Source organism: Carassius auratus, chromosome 17, assembly GCF_003368295.1.
Source record: "Carassius auratus strain Wakin chromosome 17, ASM336829v1, whole genome shotgun sequence".
NCBI classification, from domain to species: domain Eukaryota; kingdom Metazoa; phylum Chordata; class Actinopteri; order Cypriniformes; family Cyprinidae; genus Carassius; species Carassius auratus.
In genome coordinates, this window is record NC_039259.1 from 13,817,089 (window position 1) to 13,842,962 (window position 25,874).

The 25,874-nt window shown below is 36.9% G+C and overlaps 1 protein-coding gene across 1 annotated transcript in view; it reads right to left on the reverse strand.

The window, feature by feature from the left end:
- crim1 (cysteine rich transmembrane BMP regulator 1 (chordin-like)) overlaps positions 1-25,874 on the reverse strand; it is a 108,467-nt gene that overhangs the window by 75,680 nt on the left and 6,913 nt on the right. The window contains exon 2 of the mRNA XM_026285941.1: positions 20,573-20,746. Coding sequence (XP_026141726.1) covers positions 20,573-20,746 — 174 coding nt within the window. The remainder of the gene's footprint in view (positions 1-20,572; positions 20,747-25,874) is intronic.

Here is a 25,874-nt window from a genome sequence, read left to right on the forward strand (position 1 = left end):
CATTACAACGCCTTTAACGTTACTGAACGTTAAATGCGGTGCGTTACTATGCATTGATTTAATAAACTATTTAATCCGAACGCACCCCTGGCTCACACAGCGAATGAGCAAGTTATAACGAGATAAGCAATTATGATTGGCTAAGGCAGAGTCATGTGTTTCATGGTAGCCAATCAGAGCCAGTGTTTTTACACACATGCCAGCACACGTGGCAGCGCCAGCGGCGTCAAACACATACACGCGCACACACGCACGAGAGATTCGCAGCAGCAGCAGAGATAGCGAGTCAGGAGCAATCCGATGAAAAGTTGGCATTTTCAAGGTGGAGATATAAGCACTTCTTCAAATTCATTGTGGTCATAGGCAAGAACGTGCATCTAATGTGTACATGAAATATGTGACATGCATCTACAAAGCTAGTGGCCAAAAACACTTCTTACAAAGAAAATACTTGAAGTGCAGGATAAAACTCTTGCTGTCTGTTGATGTGCAATGCATATCGAAAGTTATGTATGAACACCTGTCTGTTCTACTCATTTCAACTGACTTGTGAAAACTGCAAAAAAAAAAGAAAAAAATTCTCTGACATAGCAACTTTTTTTTTTTTTTTTACAGTAATAAATAGTAGGGAAATAGTTACTTTCCCTGGTAACGAGTTACTTTTATTATAGAGTAATTCAATTACTAACTCAGTTACTTTTTGTAACAAGTAGTGAGTAACTATAACTAATTACTTTTTTAAAGTAACGTTCCCAACAGTGCTTGTTAGTGCTATAAACTAATTACTACAGCAATAAAAAAAATTTCATCATGAACCAGAAAATGAACAACCATATCACATAAGACCACAGAAATTCCAAAATGACATTTCTTTGCCATGTTACATTCATTCAGTTGACTAGTGGTATGTGCTGTATTAACAAAAACACTAACACTGACAAGCTACGCAATATGGTGTTCATAATCGAATGCGATTCATCTAATGAACGCGATATAGCACAGCTTGTCAGTGATCTATGGCTCTGTGAATTAAATGCATCTGAATAATTTCCATCTGAAAGCACTTGATAGATTTACTGATACTATTAATCACAGAACCGGCTTTACTGATGGGATGCACATGGCAATCACACGTGATTTGTTGTGCAGCCCTTGCTTGTTGATCACAAAGTACAAAGTAGATGAGGAAAACTAGGATGTCAGGTGTATTCAGAGTCCAGTCATTACTGTCTAGAATATGTGGAATGGTGTGCTCTGATTGGCTGAGAGGATATATCGCATTCAGTATAAAAGGGTGACTGGCATTTTTTCGCAGTTTGGAAAAAAAAGGGAGAAAACATGACCTAATAACTCTGCGAATATCCCATTTTGAGTAAAATGAAAAATGTACTTTTCAATACTGACTTTATCGCATTTTGGATCCAAACTCTTAATTTGTTGTATGTTGAGTAAGTTTCAGTCACTGTTTCCAATGGGACCACATGAAAGCAGTTAAATTTTTATGTAAATACAGTGACCAAACCTATATTGCTTGTTTATGTCACACAAACACACAAACTGTGCAGAGAAGAGCCCAGGAGAGTTATGCTGTGGAACAGCCTCTCTTCTGCTGTGATCTCGCCTATTGAATTTATCATCACAATCTGCTGCGACTCTCAGTTGTCACAAACCTTCCTGTCAAGAGCAAACTGGTCACACGTGACGAAAGTGCAGCACTATGGGAATTCATTGTGCTTCTGGCTGGGGCTACTCTCTGTTTTAATGTCCTATATTTCTTCAATGCTCTGCTTGTTCAACGAAATCCATTCCCAAATTGAACACTCCCTCAAATAAAGACAGACAGACGTCAACATAAATAAAAAAAGTCCTTCCTGAGGACTCCACATTTTCTAACCAGCAGTTTCAGACTTCAAAAAAACTCCAAATGAAAGCAGCACTAGTGCAATATTTACTGCTTTAAAGGAATGCATTACCCAATAATGAAACTTCAGTCACTTTTTTCTTGTAAACTTGAAATGATCAATGTATTTGGCAGATTGTAATGCTGTGCAGAAAGGGTGATTACAAAGAGGGCAGGCAGAACATGTCATAATGATCATGCTGAATTAATTATTAACAGTCATTATCTGTCTCTGCTTGAAGAAACCGTGCTGATATGTTCCTCATGGCACTTGAGGTGATGGTTCAGGATGTGATCGCCCACTTAAACCAGCTGGACAGTTCAGCTGTAGATTCCTAATCACGTCAGAGGAGAGGCACATCTTTCCGGCTAGCAAATCATGTGGAACAGAAATGTTATACAGTCCACTCCTAGTCTCAATTTTTGATGGCATGTCTATGCAAAAAGGCAAGAGTTGGCAAAAATCATCAATTTGACAAAGAGTCATTTATGGGCTAATTTTCATTTTTGGTTGAATTAACCCTTTAAGACATGCTTTTTTGGGGAGTTAAATAACTGCGCAAATACCAGTAATCTGACAAGCGCAAACATTAGTAAATCGCATTTAATCGCATCATGATTCATTTTAATACTCTCCTCTGATTAATTTTGCATCTGAAAGGAAAACTCTTACAAATTAATACAGTATTTTTCAGGCTATAAGTCGCACCTGAGTATAAGTCGCATCAGTCCAAAAATACATCATGATGAGGAAAAAACATATATAAGTCACACTGGACTATAAGTCGCATTTATTTAGAACCAAGAACCGAGAGAAAACATTACCGTCTACAGCCGCGAGAGGGCGCTCTATGTCTTCAGTGTAGACTACAGGAGCAATGAGAAGCATAGAGCGCCCTCTCACGGCTGTAGATGGTAATGTTTTCTATTGGTTAATTTCTCTTGGTTCATTTCTCTCGGTTCATGTCAAATTAATTTTGACAAATAAGTCGCACCTGACTATAAGTCGCAGGACCAGCCTAACTATGAAAAAAAGTGCGACTTATAGTCTGGAAAATACGGTATTCAATAGGGTTAGGTGCAAAAATAACACGTCCACGCCATGTCAGCACTAATTATTCACAGTGTGTCTTTAGTAAATCCTGACAGTACTATTTTAACACTAAAAGGTGGTTCGCGCTGGTGCAAGCTACAGTATTAGTAAATATGGCCCAACAATTGCTCTACCATTCTTGCATATGAACTTCCACTTTATTGCAATAGTATCAGACTAGTATTTTGGTAACACGGATTCCAGATTTACTCCCTCCTAAACATCATCTCAGGAAAAGAAAGGAACAACAAACTGATTGTTCAATTACAGATGGTTGGTCAGATGGCCAAGTGGGTGTTTCTTGGCCAGGATAAGCTAGAGGGTGGACCAGATTTTAGGCCAATACACAAAAGTCTGGCTTTGTCAGACTAGACCCTTCCAAATTTTAGGCTGGGCTTTCATCCATCCCCCTCTTGTGATGGAGCTTGCAGAGCACTGATCTGAACGTACAGGGTGCGACTGGCCACGTGCCCTTTCCACCTGTGTCTCTGTGCATTACAGCTTCAGCCGTTAGCTCTGACAGGCCCTGATGTCCCGCATAAATCCACCCACTTTCTGTCAGATACGTGTTATAAATGAAGGACAGCGGTGGTAGAACGTAGGAAAGATTTCATTTTTCCATTTGTGTTCTTTCTGCTGGCAGGGCAGATGTGAGGGTGATGGATGTGTCTATGTGAGGTCTGCGCTGGTGAAAAGTGAATGCAAGAGCATGCCGAGCCAGCGTTTACCGCCCCATGTCGCCAAAAAACCACCAGCCGCACAGCATGCATACATCAACGGAAACCGACATGGCAGAAAGAAGGAGTGAGCTGACAAGCAGATAAGCGTGGCACTGACAGGTCTATCTATCACAAGTCTTTATTCGTCATGTTAAGGTTTGTTTATTCAAGTGACTGGACATCTATGCATTCATATGTTTTTTTTCCAGCCTTTTCTCTTCATTGAGAACTGAGTTACAAAAACAGTTCATCAGTAAGTACAATAAATGAATAAAGTTGGCTGCCAAATGTCACTGGTTATCATGTCTCTTGTAATAAAATGGACTATGACAAACTGGAATATTCACGTTATGCTAATTAGATATGAAAGCTACTCTAGAAGACAAGATATTACATGAAAAATTATGTTTATTGTTGTATTGTAATTATTATTATTTTATTATTTTTATTATTATTATTGTTATATATTTTTATTTATTCGTATATATATATATATATATATATATATATATATATATATATATATATATATATATATTAATAAACCTCAACTATCTTTATGGTGGTTAAATTAAAGGACATAATGTTCACCTGTTTAACAAAAAGCCTTTTGAAATTTTCTCTTTGTACCAAAGCGATAAAATGAAACAAATAATTTTGAAAAAAGATTTGACATTTCAATTCAAGTATCTGATGTGTTTCTTTTGCGTCTTGTCCAACGGAATGGCAGCCATTTTGCATTTCCCTTGGAGACCAGTGGTTAAGTGGTAGGATGAGGATCACATAAAGGCCCCTTACATTTCAAAATAACATCTCCAGGATAAATGAGACTCTCAGAGTGCTCGCATTTCACCTGTTATGAGGACTATTTGAGATGGATGCTACGCCAGTTGAAAAAAAAAGTCTCTCAGCAGTCGATCTCATCAGTGTACAAGCTTTGCACAGACAGATACATCTGTAGTTAGCTATGTGGCATTTCTAGCATTCGTGCCTGTCTCGCAGTAAATCAATATTGTTGACCTTTACTGATGGCAGTCATATCGAAAGCCAAGCCATCATTTGCCTGAAAACACACAGACAGAAGTATTGAAATATTGAAAGAGACAAGGAGACGATTTCCCCTCAGTGTTTATATACAGCAGTTTGGAACATTACTAGTGCTTTAGGGAGCCAGTGGCTCTTTAAAAACTCAAGAAATGTCTTAAATTCAATACAGTTGGCAATTACTGGCTGCTTCAATTGTGCAGGTTAGGGGTGACCAATACAAGTTTACCATAAACTGTTCTGATTATAATTTATATAATGATTTATGCCAAATCAATTAAAAACTGCTTTGCTGCAACCATCAATTTAAAAATTGGAAGCAAGAATGTCAAATATATATATATATATATATATATATATATATATATATATATATATATATATATATATATATATATATATATATAGACACACACATTAGAGCTGTCATTGTTAACGCGTTAATGGATGTGATTTAAATGCATTAATTTTACAATCTTTAATGCATTAAAATAATTTATTTACTGAAGCACAATTTATATTCTAACCCTTAACTCAATTTTGCTTCTCTGCTTGCGATTAGATCATTTAAGCCATTAAACTCAGGGAAAGTTTTCAGTTCCAGGATCCAGTAAGCGAACGCAGTCAAACAATCCATCCAAAACAGCACTAATATAAAGCAAACCATGCTGATTACATCAGAGATCGCAGAAAGAACAAAGACTCGCATTGCGTTTTTAGTGAATTATTAATTCCAGTGTGTTTCACTTTAAAACATGAGCTCTGTCATATTATGTGATCGTCTCTGAAGAGCGCGAGCCCTCACACATCGCACTGTGTGAAGTACAGACTGAGCGGGTTGTCAACATCCCACCCCTGTATGGCCAGATGAGACGCAAACTATGGTTTCTCGACTGGATAACCAGTCTCGCTAGTAAAGTTTTGATGGATGAAGACTGATATAAAGGTAAAGTGATTGCAGTGCTCTTGATGCACTGATCGAATATATATATATATATATATATATATATATATATATATATATATATATATATATATATATATATATATATATATATATATTCAAATAGGAAGCAGTTATTTCAAATAGTAAAAATATTGCACAATATTACTCCTTTTGCTGTATTTAGGATCAAATAACGCATGCTTCCCAACAGCAGGGCATTCTCTCAGACACCTACAGTGACATTCCTTCATAAGACTGTTCAGGCTTTAGAGTAGCCTCAAGTCCAATACTAATATAGTGCGAGGGGTGTGTGTGTGTCTGTGTGTAAAAAGGCAATGAGGCAAGAGAGGACAGGGAGAAAGAGGGATGAATTCAGGCACTGACAGAGAGAAGACGATGACAAGGAGCTCAATTAAAGAAGCTGTGGCATGTTAAACATTCCAAACGATAAGTCGTAACATGCTCTGCAGGATAAATCCACAACAAATATTGGGTTACAAAAACCAACATAACCATTAGATGGCTAATACTGTCTTTTTGACAAGACGACTGTGAACTAAAGATGTTTTATCTAAAAAAGCAGTATATTTTAAGAACAAATTTACCCAAAAACAATATTTATATTATGTATACCCCAAAGAAGCAAAGAAATTTTAAAGAAATGCTTTTAACCTGTTAGCCTTCACCCCAACGCCCGCGTCCTCAACACCCCTCAAATCGCACGTGTCAGTGTTTATGAATAGATTAAACGAAACGGGACATAGGAGTGAAAGGAGAATTGCATGCTACAAAATGGCAAAAAGTGACCATAAATGTTGACAAAAGCAGTCCACGTGTCAATATTTCAGAAAAGAATTAAACCAAAATGAAATCATATTTCACAGATTTCCCCATCTGCCACAGGTTTATGTTAAAATATGGACCGCCAAGACACACTGTGCCAGATTTAACATTAATGACGTCAAATGTATGTCATATTTAACTGCATGGTAAACAGCAGCCAGAATAATCTATGAAAGAACCTAAGTGGCATTCAGATGTTATAGAAGAACCTTCATAGGCGGAGGGTTAGCGTTCCCCTGGCCACGGGTTCTTATGCCTAAAAAGACATGAAGTTTGTATTTAATAGTCTGCTTTTAGCCTTAACCTAGAGTTGGTTCACCCTCCGCCTATGAGGACCTGCTACAAGGTGTGTATCTTGTTCTTCAGGTCTTTTAAAAAAATTATATTTCATCTCTCTGCCAAGAGGGATAACTGATGTAGATAAATTACTGCATGGATAAACTGAGCTTTGAAATCCTGTATCGTGCTACGTCTAAATGTAGCCTCAAGTGAACCATGTCAAGTTCCTCTCGGAGTCTGAATCAAGGGCCCGATTTTCCCTTCAAACCTCTTGCTTCCTTCATTTTTCCAGAATAAGCTTACTGAGACAAAAATAGACTTTTTATTTTTTTCTTCTCTGCAATGAAATTGTGTTGCAATGACACAACAAACTTTATTTTTCAGCCAGACTACCAGTCAAAACGACACATGACCCACTGGATCTCTCCACAGTCGATGAACAATAAGCTCTTGTTTTTGCACATTTCATGTTTTTCCCCCTCATAGCTACTTTGGTTGTGAATTATGCGCCCTGAGGGAAAGAAGGTGAATTTTCTCCTCATAACCCACATGCACATAACAAGCACACACTCTCAGACTCAGTTTTCTGTGTACATTGTAAACAGCCAGCACTGACCTCTCCGGAGCTGAAATGGGTTAGCAGAGGTCACTCTCGAACAACAATTCAAAGCTCTTTTCTGATCTACAGTGGCCTTTTACAAAGACCACAAAAAATGCATCAGTATTTGAACAGATGAGACCGGTAAGCAGTCAAAAAAAGCACATTAAATAAATGTTCGGTTAAATGAGATCACCATAGTGATTCTGAGAGAAGAGACCTGCAAATATCACTTATAGGCCTGAGACTCCAGTTCAGTAACTTGATTATAAAATACTGTTTATTGGAAATGTTCATCCTCATTTACTGCACAGTAAGGGTGGAAAACATACTGTAGTGAAAGCCGATGAAAGCCCCAGCAGATAACAACAATTGGCAAAAATTCAACAGCTTTGACAAATCATATTAATTCTCACAGTTGTTAATATACAAATCTAGCAAAACTGTGTAAAAATAACATACTGTAATCCCACAATTTATTTTTAAAGAATATCAAATAAGGAAGAATCTATGTGTTTAATTATAACCAACTCACAAACAAAAAACAAAACAAAACAACATTTCAATTTTGTAATGCAGACACCCATAGTGCATGATTCAGATGCGAGTGTCATAACATTAACACTCACATCTAAGCAAAAACAATAACAGTGATGGCAGGCATCCTGTTTTGAAAACTGTAATTCAAATTACGTTTAGAAAACAAATCTTATTGGAATATTGCTTTCTTTTTGTCAGGATTCAGCACTGCTTATAATGATCGGGAAACTAAATATTCAAAACCATCAGAAACTAAGTTGGCAGTGCTAATTTATTATTTTGAGATTCACCCTTAAATATTTTGGTTTACTTTGCTGGATATAGCAAATGATGACAAAATAAACATTTGAAACAAGATAGATGGTCTATGCTTAATTTCATAATGTGTGCGATTAATCACAGAAAAAGGATGTGATTAATTTGATTAAATAAGTTAATCGATTGACAGCCCTATATATATATATATAATATTTTATAATTATTTTGAACATTATTTGAAGTCAGGACCTTTTTAATGTTTTTTTTCTATTGCAATTTATATAACTAGCATAACAATATACATTAATAATAATAATACATATACATGAAATGAAAATCTTTTGTAACATTATAAATGTATGTATTCTCACTTTTGATCAATTTTAAGCATCCTTGCTAAATAAATTTATTTATTTCATAATCCCCCAAAAAGAAATAAAAATAATAATAATTCTCTCTCTCTGAGATAAATTCTGATATTAATAATTAAAATATCAGGAAACTAAATATTCAAAACCATCAGAAACTAAGTTGGCAGTGCTAATTAATTATTTACTATAATCTAGTAATCCTTATAAATATATCAGAAGCTGAGAAAAGACTGTAAATGATGTAGAACATTTTTCAGTCCTTTGACAATGTGAAAAAGTACAGCTTCCGTATTTTCCCCCAATTGATCATTTGACAAACTATCAGAATAACTGATAAAGCATTCAAAATGAATTGTGAGTTGAAGCCTGGAGTGTCTCATCTGTTATATCCATCCGGATTCAAGACCACAAGATGTGTACGATTCCTCTTTCCTGCCAATTTGACAATGCAACCTCTTCCACAAAGCAACAATTAGAATGTGTTCGTGAAAAGGCAGATATAGAAATCTTTCAATTATACTGACATGGTCAGTCTGGTCCACATATACATTTTCCTCACACCATCTGATCAAATGTTCAAAGTACACAGAGCAAGCAAAAAGCACTCAAGGACCATGCTGTGAGCCACTGCGAGAAAAAAAAAAAAGCTCCCTTAAAGGTTCTGTGTTATCTTTACCAATTTAAAGGACAAACGAGTGGCACGCTTCGACAGGCCGCAGTGTGATTCATCTTTATCAGCGAACCACACCAAACCCTCAGACCACGCATCTACTGCCAGACACCACAGGGACACCAGAATGTCAACAACTGACTTACAAACAAAACGCCTCACTTCCCTCCCAAAATATCATCACATCTGCCATTTCAAGCCATAGCCATTGCAACCCACCTCAGCACTGAGTAATTGCTGGCCTTAGGCGGAAATCACGAGGAAATACGCTTATCACAAATGCAGCAGTTTTAAAGCTCTTACAGGAAATGAAAAAAAAAAAAAAACTGACCAAACTAAATATGTTATCTGTAAAGGAAGCAATGATTGTGGGCAAGTGTAAGTCTAAATGTCAAACTTTTCAAAGAGCGGTTTGAAGTGCACATATTTTATCCTATACTGTCAAGGAAAGTTTACAAGATGTTTGCTGTTTGGCATTAAAGCAATGAGCTAAGAGGCCACATGCTCTTCACATGCCACATGCCCATATTCTCGTCCTAAAACAAGCGAACAAAGAAAACTTTGCATTGTCAACAATACATACTAACACAACTATAAATGACAATATTGATAACAATAATATAAATGGTTTAATACAATCGAAAAAGCATGTGGACCCCTTTAGATTTACCTGGATTTCTGCATTAATATCTGCATGATTGCTGTGTGATTTGATCTTATTGTAGTTGAGGCCCATTTCCACTATAGAGTAAAAAAAGCATTTATTCAAAACTTCAATAATAAAATAAAAGCAGAATAGTGTGACAGCCCCTCGCAGATGACTGTCGCACACAAACATAACCAAAACTAAAATCCAGGCCTGGTCCTCTCTCATCCAATAATGTAGACACTCGTCCTTTTCTCCTTCCGGAGGTCCTCTGTGGGACTCGAGACCGCTGAGTGGCACAGGTATTGCATATTCTTATTAACTCCACCGGCCTCATTCCATTCCCACGGCTCTCGCCCCGCCCCTCACATACCCTCATCGCCCCTCGCAGGCCAGGGGGTACCCACGAGAATGCGCTCTACTCTCCGCCCCCAACTCTGGGGAGCCAATTATGGCAGCCGTGGCTTACATGGTGGTAAGGACAGATTGACGAGATGAGAGAAAAGGAGACAGAAGGATAAGGAGAGACAGAGACAAGATAAAATATTGTTTCGGTTCCCAGACACATTGCCGCTTGGTCCTCAACCAGCTGAGAGGCTCTCACTCACGATGCAGTGTTATGGTGCTGGACATCTCTGGTGTATGGCCCAACGATGATCCTCCACTTCCTGGCGATGGGGATGGATACTCCTGTCGGGGGCAGCCAACAGAAAGTCCCCCATTCTCTGCTCCCGCCCAGTCATGGTGGACGGCAGCAGGCTCTGGCCTCCAGGTGATGGCGCCAACTACTGCGCTCCCTCTTGGACAGTCGCCACCCCTCCTAGACCTCAGATGAGCCCTTGTGCCACCTCATCTTCCATTGTTCCAGCACCATCGCTTCGGGCAGCCACTGGCGGTCTCTCTGCTTCTACCTGCTGCCCGATCTCCTCAGCACTGTGTCCCCTCTCAGCAGTGAGGGCTCTCTGACAACCTGTCCCTCTTTCCTCACGGGTTTCGGCACCAATGTAACAAAGTTCATAGTACAGGAAGGAGGAGGTGGGAACCATGGAACATTTAAACGAAATTGAATAATACAATAAACACAAAATAGCGCAAAACACAAAATAAAATTCAGTCCCGTTCTCTCTCTTCCAACACTGTTGACACTCCTCCTTTTATCCTTCCGGAGCTCCTCCATGGGACTCAAGACCGGTGAGTGGCACAGGTGTCGCGCATTCTCATTAACTCCAGCCTCGCTCCAAATTCTTGACATTTGATTCTTTTCAGTCCATAGTGAACACATTGATGGCCCCTGGTCCATATGTCCTCACCAAAATATTGTAGATACTGAAGTTTGCCCTTTGTACTGAACGCACTTTACTGAGAACTTGTGTGGGAGCCATAAAGACCATGTAGTGGTCCCTGATATTTTGCAGCACAATAATATTATTTAAACATGTGGACATGGTCTTTTTATTTGTGGTGGTTTATAGTTCACCCAAAATGAAAATTCTGCCATGAATTACTCACTCTCATGTTGTTCCAAACCCGCATGACCTTTGTTCATCTTCGGAACACAAATTAAGATATTTTTGATGAAATCCAAGAGCTTTCTGACCCTCTATAGACAGCAATGCAACACGTTCAAGGCCCAGAAAGGTAGTAAGCACATTGAAATAGTCCATGAGACATCAGTGGTTCAACCTGAATTTGAAAAAGCTACAAGAATACTTTTTGCATGCAAATAAAACAGTTTCTTCTTTTCCATATTAGTCAGCTGGGCCCTGTTTACAAGCAGGAGAAGACACATGCTGTACATAAAAGAGTCTTTGTAAACATGAAGATTCCAACAGAGAGGATGACTTGCAATTTTTTGCCCAGCCTTTCTAATTCAAACCAGAATAAACAGGTTGAACTAAGAGAAATTGACTTTTTACATCAGAACTCTGGCTCCTGCATCAGCAGAAACATGTATATGTCAAAGGTCTTAAGGGTTTGGAATGACATAAGTAATTAGTGACAACATTCTCATTTTTGGGTGAACTAAAAACCACCATTATGTCCAACATGATACCATATAAATTTCTTTAGAAAACGAACACGGAAACCTTCAAAAAAATGTGTATAGTTATATTATTGTAATGCTTATCGGATTTATATAATTTGTTAGCCTAAGTGTAGGATATTTTTACGGTGCACTAGCAAATTTCTCTGATTTTTTAAAATGAAATAAAAAGGTTTCATTGACCAACAACAACTTTACCGTTACCACTTACCTTTATGATGCGCTAATGTACTGTAAAATGTTTTATGCATTTAACCACAAATTCGAGTGTTGCTTATCCAACAAATCAAAGTTGGTTTTCTCTTTTATAATGTTGCATTTTCCACAGTTAGGTCTGAATTAAATTGGTCCCCTTGTTAACTTAATTAATTACTAAATCAATTTGATAGACTTTCATACCGAACAGGTTTACACTGCTAACAAGTGGCACTGTTGTTAAACTCTAACAGCGCTGTACTCCAAACACTGCCCCATGAAATCCATCACTGAGAAGTAGTATCTGCAGATCTGTTGATAGGATTATATCTGCATGTGACAAGAATTAATCAGTTGAGATGAACAAGCCTGGGAGAACCATGTCAACATCGGACCTGTCCTGTACATATGTGTGTCAGAAGCTTGAAATCTCCTCTTCCAGTGGAGCTGTCAATACTATGAACGTAGAGAGCAGATTAATAACCGCTAGGGACTGACCGTGAGGTTGTTAACAGATTAACTACTGAAATAAGGCCACTGGGCTAATGGTGATTTCAGATAATGTAATTCGATTGTCATTGCTCCAACCACAAAGGGCACACTGGCCATTTTTTGCAGTGTTGGATCATTGAGGAATCTAGTTCACTGGGCTTCATCAAAGCTCTGGACTGGGTCACAACACTGCTGGGGGTGACCCTCCATGTTCGACTAAACCCAGAAGGAACTTTTATTGCTAAGAGGTTGCTCTTTCCATCAGCTAGGAGGTCTCAGCTATGTATTAACGTCACTTTGGTGTCAGAATTTTCTGTGATAATTTCTAAGAAAAAAACAAAAACATAACAAATGGTTGCTATAAGATTATAGAGGTATACAATTATGTGGATAGCTTGCTTCAAAAATTTGGTTTGGGAGAATTGGATGAGAATTGTTTGAGTTCACATTTCACATAACTTTTGAGGTCTGAGATATCAGAAAATTAGCCTTTGCATTCACGTTTGTTTAATATGGTTTTGAAAAACCTGTACCACTGTATACAATAAAAACAGCTTCGTTTTTAAATTTGATGATTGTAAAATGTCATGTGGTTCAACCAAGTTAAACATATTTTTTTCTTATCACTGAATAGACTTGATACATCAAAAAAAGTAATTATATTTTTATTTATTTATTTATTTTAAACATCTTGAGTTGTTAATTTATAAAATATAATTTAAACAGGTTTAGTTTTTAATTATTATTATAATTATAAGTGTTATTACTATTATTATTGATTTAAATTAAGGTCAATTATTTATATTTTTCTTTTACAAACAGCATTAGGTGCATCACTTCGCTAATATTATGCAATATCTTTCACTTTTTAATTATATTTACTTATTTTCAAATATCATGGGATATAAATTGATGAATATCATTTATACAAATGTTTTATCCTATATGATGTTTTTTATTTACTTATTTAAATATATAAAATTTCTGCAGAGTCACACCACATTTTACAGCCTGTCAGTGTCAATATATCATCAATAAGCTAAATATTAATACATCAATATTGTCAATATTTGAAGACTTGACTTACATTGACTTACCTTGTGAAAAATAATTATAAGCAGGAATATTTAAGCAAAAAGAGCTTTTTACCTTTCTAGTGCATCAGCAGTCAGTAAATGGTGAACCTGATGCAAATACTTTGTAATCAATTAGTTAATTGTAAGTAGAGGTCTAAGTCCTACAAAGCTCCTTATACTGCGCCTGGAGGATAAGATATCACTGTCACCAGTGAGGCCACGGCAGCTCACACACCACTAAACTCTCAAACAAGATTTATTTACAAGGTAAATGAAAAAGGTTTGATTTTAAAGGCGATAAGCTCTTAAAGAAGTTCTACTGACAGGTCTCTGGCAGAAAACTGCACATGGCAAAGGTGAAGGAATCAATGGTATTAACAGCACTAATTTTCCGCCTCAGGAGAAGAAGGGAAACTACTCATGTTGTGCAGTAGAGCTGACCCTGCAGATGTGACAGGGCCGCATCCTATTAACACCTGTTTGCGATGTGGCGGCACTCTGGTTCTCACACAGTCTAGCATGTCCAGACGCCGGGGCAGATTGATGTGAGCCAGTTTCGAAAGCTGCATCGCCTCTAAATCTTAGCTCCTGTGAAGAGGAAGAACACATTCGTGCTGAACAGACAGTTGTCCTCAAACATTTACGACTGCCAAAGTCAGGGAGGATAGAATAACATGCAGCAAGAATGCTGTGGATATTTTTACAGACCTTTGAAAAACCACAGAGATTAATTACACTCTGCCACCACAAATAATTAATAAATGCATACAGCACTAGAAAATTAGAAATATATTTATTTATTATTTTATCTATCTATCTATCTATCTATCTATCTATATATATATATATATATATATATATATATATATTTATTTATTTTTTATTTTTATTTTTTTTGGCAATTTTAGCAGCCCTGAATTAATTAGCATGCAGACAGCTTGCAGTGCTTTTAGACAGCTGGCATGAGAAAAACACTCTAAAAAAGTTTATTTCAATTAAAAATTTAATTAAGCCACTTTAAAAGCACCACAGACACATTCAGAGATCTGTGTTTCGCAGATGCGTCAATGTTCTTGCCTTTTTTTTTACGTAACCACAAGCTGAACTTTAAGATGTCATGCCAAGTTAAAAACAGTGTTTTTCAGTCTAAAAATATGTCTTGAGAAACCCATGCTTTCGGTTTCACTCCGCTGTTCTCTGTCCAGCCGCTATTGAAGATGCTGTCTGATGTAAAACATCTCATTGTTGTGAACCTGAAACCAGTCTAAATATGCAGGGCTTCTTTAAAACTGATTATTATGTATCGATTATTAGATTTGTTAAAGTTTAGAAATCGTAGTTTTGCACATTTAATTTTAATCCACTTTTTATTTCGCCATTGAATGTAGCAGTATAAGACAAATACAAATTAACATCTCTTTATTGGTTCGTTAGACCTCAATTTAGTCTTTGCATGGCATTTTTATAATTACTTTAAAAATAGAATAAGTTGGAATTGCTGTTTTGATGCACGTTTATATTCGTGCATAGAAATGAAAATTATTTTCATAGAAATTAATGATTATTTTTTAACTTTACTGAAACTGGAACTCTAGCATTTACTTGTCAGCAATGACCTTCCTCTGAGCCATTTCAGAGTGAATAAATCAATATTGTATACATGTATTATGTCTATTGAATATGGTTCAAAGGGAGAAAAACATTTTAATATTACCGAGTCCTAGTCATATTTAAAACCGAATACAATTTTGAAACTAGTAACAGTTTGTTCATGGTGCACACTCCCTCACACATGGAGCTCTGCCCATGTTCCACATCAAACGGCTGAATGCCTTTGCGTTCGCCTCTACGGGACAACAGGGAGAGTCAAAGTACAGTACTTTCAGGCATTCCGTTCTTGGGTTTGGCCGACCCCCCACACTCTCTTTGAAAACAGGGCATTGTTAAAACAGAAACATGTTGCTTTTGGCGTGAGAGGCTGTTCTTTCCCTGCATACAACAGGGCCTGCAATTAGCATGGCCCACTCCCCAGAACAAATATTCTCCACTGTGATCCTGCCAAGGCAGCAGAGAGACAGCTCTACTGCAAGAATGCTTGGCATTTCCTTTAATGTGCTTTGGCCGAGCTGGGTCAGAGAAAACCAACTGTAACAGCAGAACAGAGTCCCACACAACAAAACTTCCTGTTCACGCTCACTTTCTCTCTCGAACATCCACAATTATCCTATAGAAAGAAAAACATATTTCCATCCCATCATTCTTTGTACTTGCTACTGTTCTCTAATGGTTTTATATATACTTATTTATATCACACATGTGGCTTATATACATGTATATGCTAAATAAGCTTTCCATTCATTCAAATTCTTTCAAGCGACAGTTTCTAAAAGTAGTGCATTCATCCACTTACCAAATTACTGCAACCTCTAGGTCAGGGGTCTAAACTGGATCAGTGGAAGACTACCATTCACCTCCATGTTAATTTCAAACACAGGCTCTCTCTAAAAGAGGTCCAGTACATTCCCTTACCGCCGTTTAGCCCAGTCATTTCTCACTGACAGTAAAATTGCCTTGAATAACCTGGACCCATTTCTTCAGAAGTCTCAGTTGATCCAAAGAAGCCAGTAAGTTTGATGATCAAAAGCACTCCACCATTAAAACAAGTGCTTGACACCCTGAAACAAGCACTTAGCCTCTCTTCCATCTGTATTTTTTAAAGATTTTGAAAGAATTTTGAAGAAATTTCTCTCTGTGCAAATACATGTGAATGACATACAGACTGAACACACGGAAGTTAGTTCAAAGTAATTTGAGTCGGCGGCCATCTTTGCGACATGCGAACAAGTTGTTGTCTACTTGAATGGGGGAAATCTATTTGTCAGTGACCTTTTAATTTAGCAAACTTTGACAACAACAGTATCAAACATTTTCAAAGCCATTTTTGAAGCCATTCAAGAGTATATAAAATCAGAAAATGCCTCTATCCACTGTCTCAGACTCATTTTAACACGTTACCATATTTAATTCCATTTCCTATTGTATAACACATATTTTCTTTCTCAGTATGTGTGAAAATATACCAAGGGGAACAGATTCTGTTTGGGGCTAACCTTGGTTGGGCCAAAAATGTAATTCCTCAATGTGTCATAGTTTAAGTATTAACTTCTCAAGCAAATGGACGTGACTAATTAATTTTGAGAACCTTGAACAGTGTCTCAGTACCTTAAAGATCAATCTTTTTACCATCCTTCTAGTCTCACTTAGACCAATTATTCTTTATAAGAAGCGTTCACTTAGTGACTGACTTGTAAAGCAACTGTCCACCATTTAACAAAAAAATAAAAATAAAAAAAAATATATATATATACGTGCCATTGGATTTATTTAAAACAGATCATGCTACAACAAATATTTACTGCTCTGGAATATTTTTTTTTTACCCTGCGGGAAAATCTACTTAGACACCAAAGGTCAACATATTATTACGCTTTTATTGGGTATTGATTTCCTGTAGTACCAATGGTAGCAGAGAATATGGATGTTATCAGAGAAACCTTGAAGAGGGCACTGGGAAGGCATTATCAATCTTTACCGTCCTTTCAAAAGACCCCACTCCTCACAGTACTGGCTGAAGAAATCCAAGAGGTCACAGCACTGTTCAGAATAGAGCCTGTTCCGATGCGCTACTGATAAAATCAATAGCACTTATCTATTCAGCATTCGCCCTTGTGTCTGCCAGCTTCCCGTAAACACAAAACATTCCCTTGTGAGGAAGGACGTTATTCCATTGGGCTGAATAGGATGAATGACCTCGAAGAACGAGCCCATATTTCAGGTGATTCTGATTTGGTTGCACGTGCAGTTACTTAAATACACTTATTCCTCTTCCCTTCACCAGCGGTGCAAAGGGAACATCGAAACTGAAGTACGAGGTAGAATTTAATCATATTACAGTGACGGCCCCACTTCTGTGTGACAGAAGCAATTGTTTAATGTAAAATCAATAAAATCTCACAATGTCTGCTGACTCTAGACACAAAAGATAGCCAGGTTAATGAATCACGACAGTAATGTTTTTCTTATGCAAATGATAACTGCTGAGCACATACCGTTACAACACTGCAAAACATCTGCTTTGGCCAACACTCCTCACGGCACTGAACGCAAACAGATGTACGAGGAGATTGGAGGAAAAACAACTTACGTAACAGCCAGAAAATGCATCACGTTCTCAAGCAACAAAAAGTGTATTATGTACGCCAGCTAGGTGAGTAGTGTCTCTATATGCTCTGTTAAAAGCTTTTATTATATAACTTGCTAGGGCTGTATGATTAATCAAAATTAAATAGCAAAGGCGATAAATGGCAATGAGGCAGCAGCTGCGATTGTCATCCATATCTTTCAGTGAAGCATGGTTCTGTGATCAGCATTAAATCTCCAAAGACCAGAGGGCTGAAACTCATGCTGAAACTCCAAATACGCCAAGTAGAAGAAATCCAGGAAATCCCCATAGTCGTTGCTAAATAAACAGAAGATTTAATTACTTTCATTGATTCAGCGTGACTAATCAGCAGACTGCCGTAGTTCACCGACAAGTTACGCAAACAGCTTTCATAATTGCAGAACGATTTCTTGGATTTTATAATCGTGCGATTAAATCATGCGATTTTGCATAGCTTATCAATGTACAGCTCTGTGTAGTAAATGCTGCTCCATCTGAAAGCACATGATGGAGATTTACTACTGATCACAGAACTGGCTTTACTGACAAGATGCGCATGACAATTGCATTTGATTAATTAATCGTGCAGCCCAAGAACTTGCTTTGGACTAGCATAAGCAAAACAATTATTCAGATATGAAGAACTAAAAACACTTAAACAAATAAAATAACTATAAAATGAGTCATTTTTTATTATGTGATAAATTGTGAGGGTGTTTGTCTGTGCAAATTAAGCAGTTGCTAAGGTGTTTAAAGTAGTTTTTTCTTTTATTTTGTCATTTCTGCAACAAAGGCTCTTTGGAAAAAGCATGTCTCTATTTACTATTTAGCAAAAACATACCTATAGGGCTTTATAAAATTTGATAAAGTTTCTAGCTACAATGAACATTAGTTGCAGTAAAATATTTTCAAAAATAACTTTTATTCCTTTTCACATATGACTATGATGGACTTTTTTTTTTTGCATGGCTCCTTCCATAATACTATGTTATGATCTAAAACACTTACTATAGTGCATGATTTGTAAACTAATACATTTTGATGCTTGCATCACATAACCAGCTTCATATGTATATTATGTCTTTTCAAGCATAGTAAACTTGCTTGGTAGCGTACTACACAAGAACACAAGACACAATAATAGAGCTCAAAGACTTTTAGAAGCAAGCTAAATGGCAAGCTTATTTAAAAAAAAAAAAAGGAATTTTTATTTTATGTTTACCTCATCAGTTAGGCTTAGGGTAGGGTTAAATGAAGGTGGTAGGCTAATTTTGCCACTCACCAGACATTTTATTACAAAATTGCCGAAATAGTCTTCATACAACAACCAACGCAATAAAATGTTGCCACATTCTCTTTCAGGAAAAACTCAACAAATTTGTATTGCCCATGTATTTATTATGCATGCCCACAATAAAACTAATAACTATTTATAACTAATAAAATGCTGTAAAGGGACAAAGACATCAAAATGATAGACAGCAACAACGAGCTATTCATCATGAGAATTAAGAAAATATTAGACAAAACATTTCTAGTAAATTAGCAACTCTACAAACAGACAAGCAAAACAACATCCCAGACTAGACACAACAACACAATAAACAAGTGACAACTGCAACAACTCTGAAGCACTAGTCAAAACAACATGACAAGCACCTATTAGTAAAACAAAACAGGGGGTAAACCTTCAAAAATAGCCTCCGCCTGCTTCAGGGATGACGGAAAGCACACCTGCTGCAATAAAACAACAAGCCCTGCACCCATTGCCAGGACCGTTGTGATAACAAGCATGTATTTTTGTGTTTAATTACCAGTGTGCCACCAGCTCACACTCAACGCACAGGCACGCTCAGAGAATGCAAGCAAGTATCCATCAGGGACTGCATTTTTCAACGCAACATTTGCATTTTGATAGCGATAAAAGGAGCCTTATCAGCCTCTAGTAAATCAGCTTGTTTGTTTGTTTAATCACAGGCTTCTAAAAAAAACTGTCATATAAGCAAGATGCCTCTTTTTCTACCCCACCCTTTAGAAAAGAATAGGAATTAGAACAAACAACCATGTAAATAAAACACGGCTCTAGGGATTTCGGACACGTTGGTTATGCAGCTGCTTATGCTTAGGAAAGGCAAACCTTTTTGCGAAACAAGTATTTGTTGGAAATCTGACACAAGCTTGGGAAATTATCTTCTGCACATTTGCACAAAAAATGTTGCTGACATTCCCAGTTTTATTAATATGCATTAATTTAAATTAGTTCACAGGTTAAATTATCCCTTCGCCAAAAATTAACACAGATTATTTTTGGATTCTCTCAAAAATAATAAGGAATCTTATTTTAATTAGCAAAGAATTAATGGCAGAAGAACATCAAATTCTTGATATTTGAATTAACATGCAAGGTTTTACCTTGCAACAATTGTACAGGGACACATTATAGAGTCTGTTGAGTATGCAAACAAAATAAAGCAATCAAGAGTTCAAACACATATTTTAAAGATGAAACACATCAAGGCATTAAACAGCATGATGACATTATGACTACTGCAGAAAGATATGAGCATGCAGGTACAAGTTTTACACTAGAAGTAGGCAGAGAGAAAAGATAATGAGAATGGAGAAATATGAGGTACCTTCAATCTTCTGCAGGGCTGTCTGACAGGCTTCCTGGCTAGCGAACTCAAATGGGTTGTTGCATGTTCTTACACTGTCACATTCACACTTCCCATCAATGATGTTACAGCCCGTAACCAGGTTTTCATTGCATGGCTCAAAGCCCAAGAGCTGGTCGTCATCCCAGTTTTCATCTGAGTGAAAATGAAAGAGACACATATCAGTGAGGACCCCACAGAAACAGAAATTCGTAGTAATAAATTACCAGATCAAACAGAGCAACCAGATTTTAAAATTCAGAATCATCCCGATGTATTTTTACAGTATCATTAAAACTGTGAGTTTCCCAAAGCCAATATGTCTAGTGATGCTGAAGTAATGAGGCTACTGAATGCTAGAGAGAAGCACATGGCCAATTACATGTGCATTTGAGGTCCAAGGGGTATCGTAGAACTTGGAAATAAGAGAGCAACGTAGACTTGTTATAAAGGATTATGCAGTTCGTACATTCCTAGCCTCTGTTGACTTAACACGATAGATAAATGGTGGCAGAGAGCAGCAAATTTTCAAAATAAGAATGACCCCGACCCTGAAGATGCTTCTATCTCCCAGCAACATTATAAAGTCTTATTTGCAGTGCAAACACACATTGCTGATACAAGCTCAGGTATTTTAGCCCACTGCATGTTCACCTTATCTGTACACATGCATATGTGCTTAGGATGGATGAATACACTCAGGATGGGGGTTAGCGGCTATATTCAATATTTATATATAAAAAAGACATTCAATAAACACTATATATGTTATGTATATCAAAAGTTTGGGATCAGTAAGACTTTTAATGTTTTAAGTCTGTTATGCTCATCAAGGCTGCATTTATCTGCAAAAATGCAGGGGGAAAAAACAACTACTATTTCAATTTTTTGGCAACACTTTAGTGTAGGAACCAATTCTCACTATTAACTAGTTACTGATTCGAGTGCCTATTATTAACACATTGGCTGTTTATTAATACTTATGAAGCACATATTCTGCATAACCATGTTCTACATCCCTAAACTTAACAACTAGCTTTCTTACTATTAACAAACAGCAAATTTTTCTTTTATTTTCGTTGATAAATAAAAAGTCAAAAAGAACAGCAGTTGAAGTAATATTTTAATTATTATTTATATAAAAAAAACATTTACAAATAATTAAATATTTATAAATAAATCATTTAAATTAATATTTATACATTCAAAAAATAAATAAACACTGTGATATTTATTTTATTACATTTCTTAAGGCCGTTCATTTTCTATGCAAGACCTCAGTAACATACAAGACAACGGTGTCAAGTTTCAGTAAATCAGTCCAAAACACAGATTTACATGCATATACATCAACCAGCCCTAGTGCATACTAAGTACCAGCGCATGCATGCAGACGCATCTGCATGCATGTAATTTGTGTCTGTTGGTCTCTGAGGAATGCAGCCCGCTTGCCAATAAATAACGGGCCTTGCGCATCTATGAGCAATTCAGCTGTTGAGTGAGAACCATTTCTGTAGAAACCTGTCTCATACTGCAGAGCAACCTACAATTTGATTTAGCAAAAATGAAACCACTTGAACTACAAAATGACTTTGTTTTGGATCCATAACTTCTCAACCCCTGGGTGGGTCACTTTAAATACTCAAAGGATAAACAAGTCATGGAAAAACACTCCTCTCACTCGCCCCATTTCTGTTTGTTGTAGGGTCAGTCATCTGTTCAGCTCCCGGTGCACAGATGCACACTTGTGGCCCACTCTTTCGTCATCTGGATATGATGGGTGTGATTACAGCTGTACGGCACAACACCCATACCGTGGGCTGAATGAACACAGGCCTATCACTATCCCTGTCTATAGGGGACTGTGAGTATGTGTGAGCTTGTGAACTCCTAACAATCATGGACTGGACTGGAAGCTGATGTTCCAAAGCCCCTGCGCTTGTTGTTTTCACCAAAGCCACAGGGGTGAAGTCCCCAAATAGCCGCTGTCAACAGCTGATTCTTTCAGTAACTAAGCATGGCTCTCCAGACCAGCTCCGGGTCATTTAGCTGGGCGTGGAGGGTTGAGTCTCCTGCCAAACAAGGGTTGTCTGTAGCATGGCAAAGGGTTCACATTTTAAACACATTGTGGTGGTCTGAACCACACACTGGGATTCGGCCTGGCGTGTTCACAGACCGTATCGCCTTGAAGACCTCCTGGGAAGTTCCTACTTACGAGGACAGAAATCATAATTACGACGTGATGTGCATTCAAGCGATTTCAGTCTGAGAAAAACTGCCACACTGTCATATTTCTTTCTCTCTTTCACAGAGTTTTTTTTTTTGTGCTAATGCAAGTAAATGAAGTGCAAATATGCATAATGTATGTAACTGATGTGTTAACTATGTATTTTGTCACTCTTGTGGTGCCATGCACAATGAATGATAAGAAATGCCAAGCCAAGTCAGCCCATAAACCAGCTACATGTGCAGTATTTACTTGAATTATTCAGTACACAAATGCAAACTAGAGATGTTGATCAATTGAAACATTAATCAAATGAATTACATGTTATTCTCCTTAATCAAATTGAATCACAATATTTGTTAAGCCCACAAATGAAGATAATTCAAAGATACTATTTGATGAGTAAATAATTAAATAAACATTACTAAGTCATTAAATAGGCATTACAACAATGTTGTTTGTTGTATTTCCATGTTAAATGTAAGCCTATCACTGGTATTTTCAGTTAAAAGCAGGCTGAGCTTTTTAAAAAACGCCATTTGACTAAAGATGGGGTCTAAAGTTTTTCCATATTCAGTGATTTCGGTATAATTAATCACAGTCAGTTATTATGCTAAGTTGATAACCTTAATACAATGTAATTGTAAAGCAACTTAAATAGTTACTTACAACTTCAATCATGACTAATTTGCGCCCATCATGAATCTATAATTGACATGCCCCCAGAACCCAACAATGAAAATGTGAGCACAATAAAATATAATGTTCCACTGGAAATTACTAAATTGTCGAGGCTTCAATGTATGTTCTGAAGATACAATCAATCAGGCACAACTTTACAGTAGAATTACTGAATTGTAGTCCCAAAACGGTAAGAACCAACTTAGACACTTTACATACACTTAAAACAGACCAAAAGTGGTGTTTTGAGAAGTAATGAAATTTTTTTTTTGGGTAAAACTTAATTCTTAAAGATCACTTCTCACTATATTAACTAGCTGCTTATTAGCATGCATATTACTAGCATATTGGCTGATTATTAGTAATTATTAGGTACATATTAATACCCTGCCTGACCATATTCAATATCCCTTAACTCTAGACAATTCCTAATTACTAGCCTTACTAACTAAGCAGCAAATTAGGAGTTTATTGATGTAAAATTCTTAGTTTATAGCGAATATGTGTTCCTTATCTAAAGTGTTACCATTTTTCTATTTCTATATTGTGATGTACATCTGAAATAGGTTATCAAAAAATAATAATACATAATAATGTAATGCAAGAGCTTGGTTTCATTTATCTAATTATTCACTAGATGAAGGCGGATCTGAATTACAAGCTTGTAAAATAGGATTTAAGCAGACTAAAATGATTGGAGAAGACAGACGTAAACAGTACCTCACAAGAGAAAAAGTCTGTTGTTTCACTGGAAGGATGAGTAGTGATATTTTGATTAAATTATGAGCTCAAAAATTAAACAATAAGAAAATAGACAGGGTGAATTTCCACTCCATGCCAACTTTAACAGATTATCACACTCTCTGTTTGAAGCGTGCCACAGATTAATATGGTCAGAGATGCGAGTTATAACAATAACGGTTTAAGAAAGTGTGACTGCTCTTATTACATTCTCTTAGGGAAATCCTTTCAACACATTACCAAATATAGATTGTCTGGTAGATGAGGACACCTCTAAAATTAACAATCTCACCAAAAAGCTTGTGAAATCACAAAAACCGGAGGAATAAAATGAGGCCACATTCAACACAGCATCTCTTTATAAACAAAGACAGTGAAAAGTGTTGTTTTGCCGATACCAAGGCATGATATCAAATCTGCTAGCTGAAACATGGCCTTCCTGCTGTACTTTGCAGTGGCACCTGGTTGTTATCAAGGTAGGAGTCCTTCCTGAAGCAAGAGATGCTTGCTAATTTGCAACCAAACATGTTAATTACTCTGTCAGAAAAAGACACCCTAGTGGTTAAATGCAACGCTGCTACTAATACACGAAACCAAAGACAGAAAGACAAATATTCTCATAATAAATCAGAAAAGCTATTAATGCTCCAAATCTGAAAATTAAGTCAACATAACATCAGAGTTAAGCTTTTATTTAATGCATATTCCTGGTGATATTATGGACAACTCATTAGCACACTTAAATTAAATACTGCTGAAAGATATTAGAAGACATTTAAGTAATTGTGTATTATTTTATAATTGACAATAAATATATAACTAATAAAAAATAAATAAAAAAATATCTAGTGGATAATGCTAATCAAGAAGTAAAAACAGCCAACAAACTTTCATGGCAGTTTGCAATTGTTGCATTCTGATTAGAGTTATACTGTATTTAGGATTGGGATCATGGGATTAATTTGTACCAATTGTACAAATTCATGAAACCTTGTAAACAAGCTATGTTCTCTCATGAGGTTGGGTTGAAATAGTTATTTAGGTTTCAGAGCTGACTCTGTTCAGGAATGTTCACAATCCAACCAATTCCTGCTTCTTTTATCTCATTGAATATCCCAATTCACTAATAAATATGTTACATTACCACAGCAAATGGGCTGCAAAGCCAATTCAGAGTTGACTTCAGCAATAGAGGACTTTTATTGAAAAAGTGACTACAGTCCGTGTCCTCTGTTCATTGTTCAAACACGGACCCCCTTGCGACACCACCTCTCCCGTCTCTGAATTATAACCCGAAAAGTCCCGCCGGCCCCTACGCAGCACCCTCTGAGAACACTTAGTACTCGGAGGAGCAGAAGAGAGACTTCAGGGAAGTGCGTGACAGGGAGGCTGCCGAAAGGGGGTACACATTTCCGCTTGTCTTCACTGACAACACAAGACAACCGGAATTCTCTCAACAAATTTCAGCCTGCCCGCGCTGTCCCTTTTTGTGAAAAAGAAGAAAAACATAGGCAAAGACATGCACTTTGGCTGGCAGCAATGGTCTGCTTTGAATAAATACTTCACCCCAAGATTCTGTCGCCATGTACTCATCCTCACATTACTCTACATGTATTTCTGTTCTGTTACATTTAC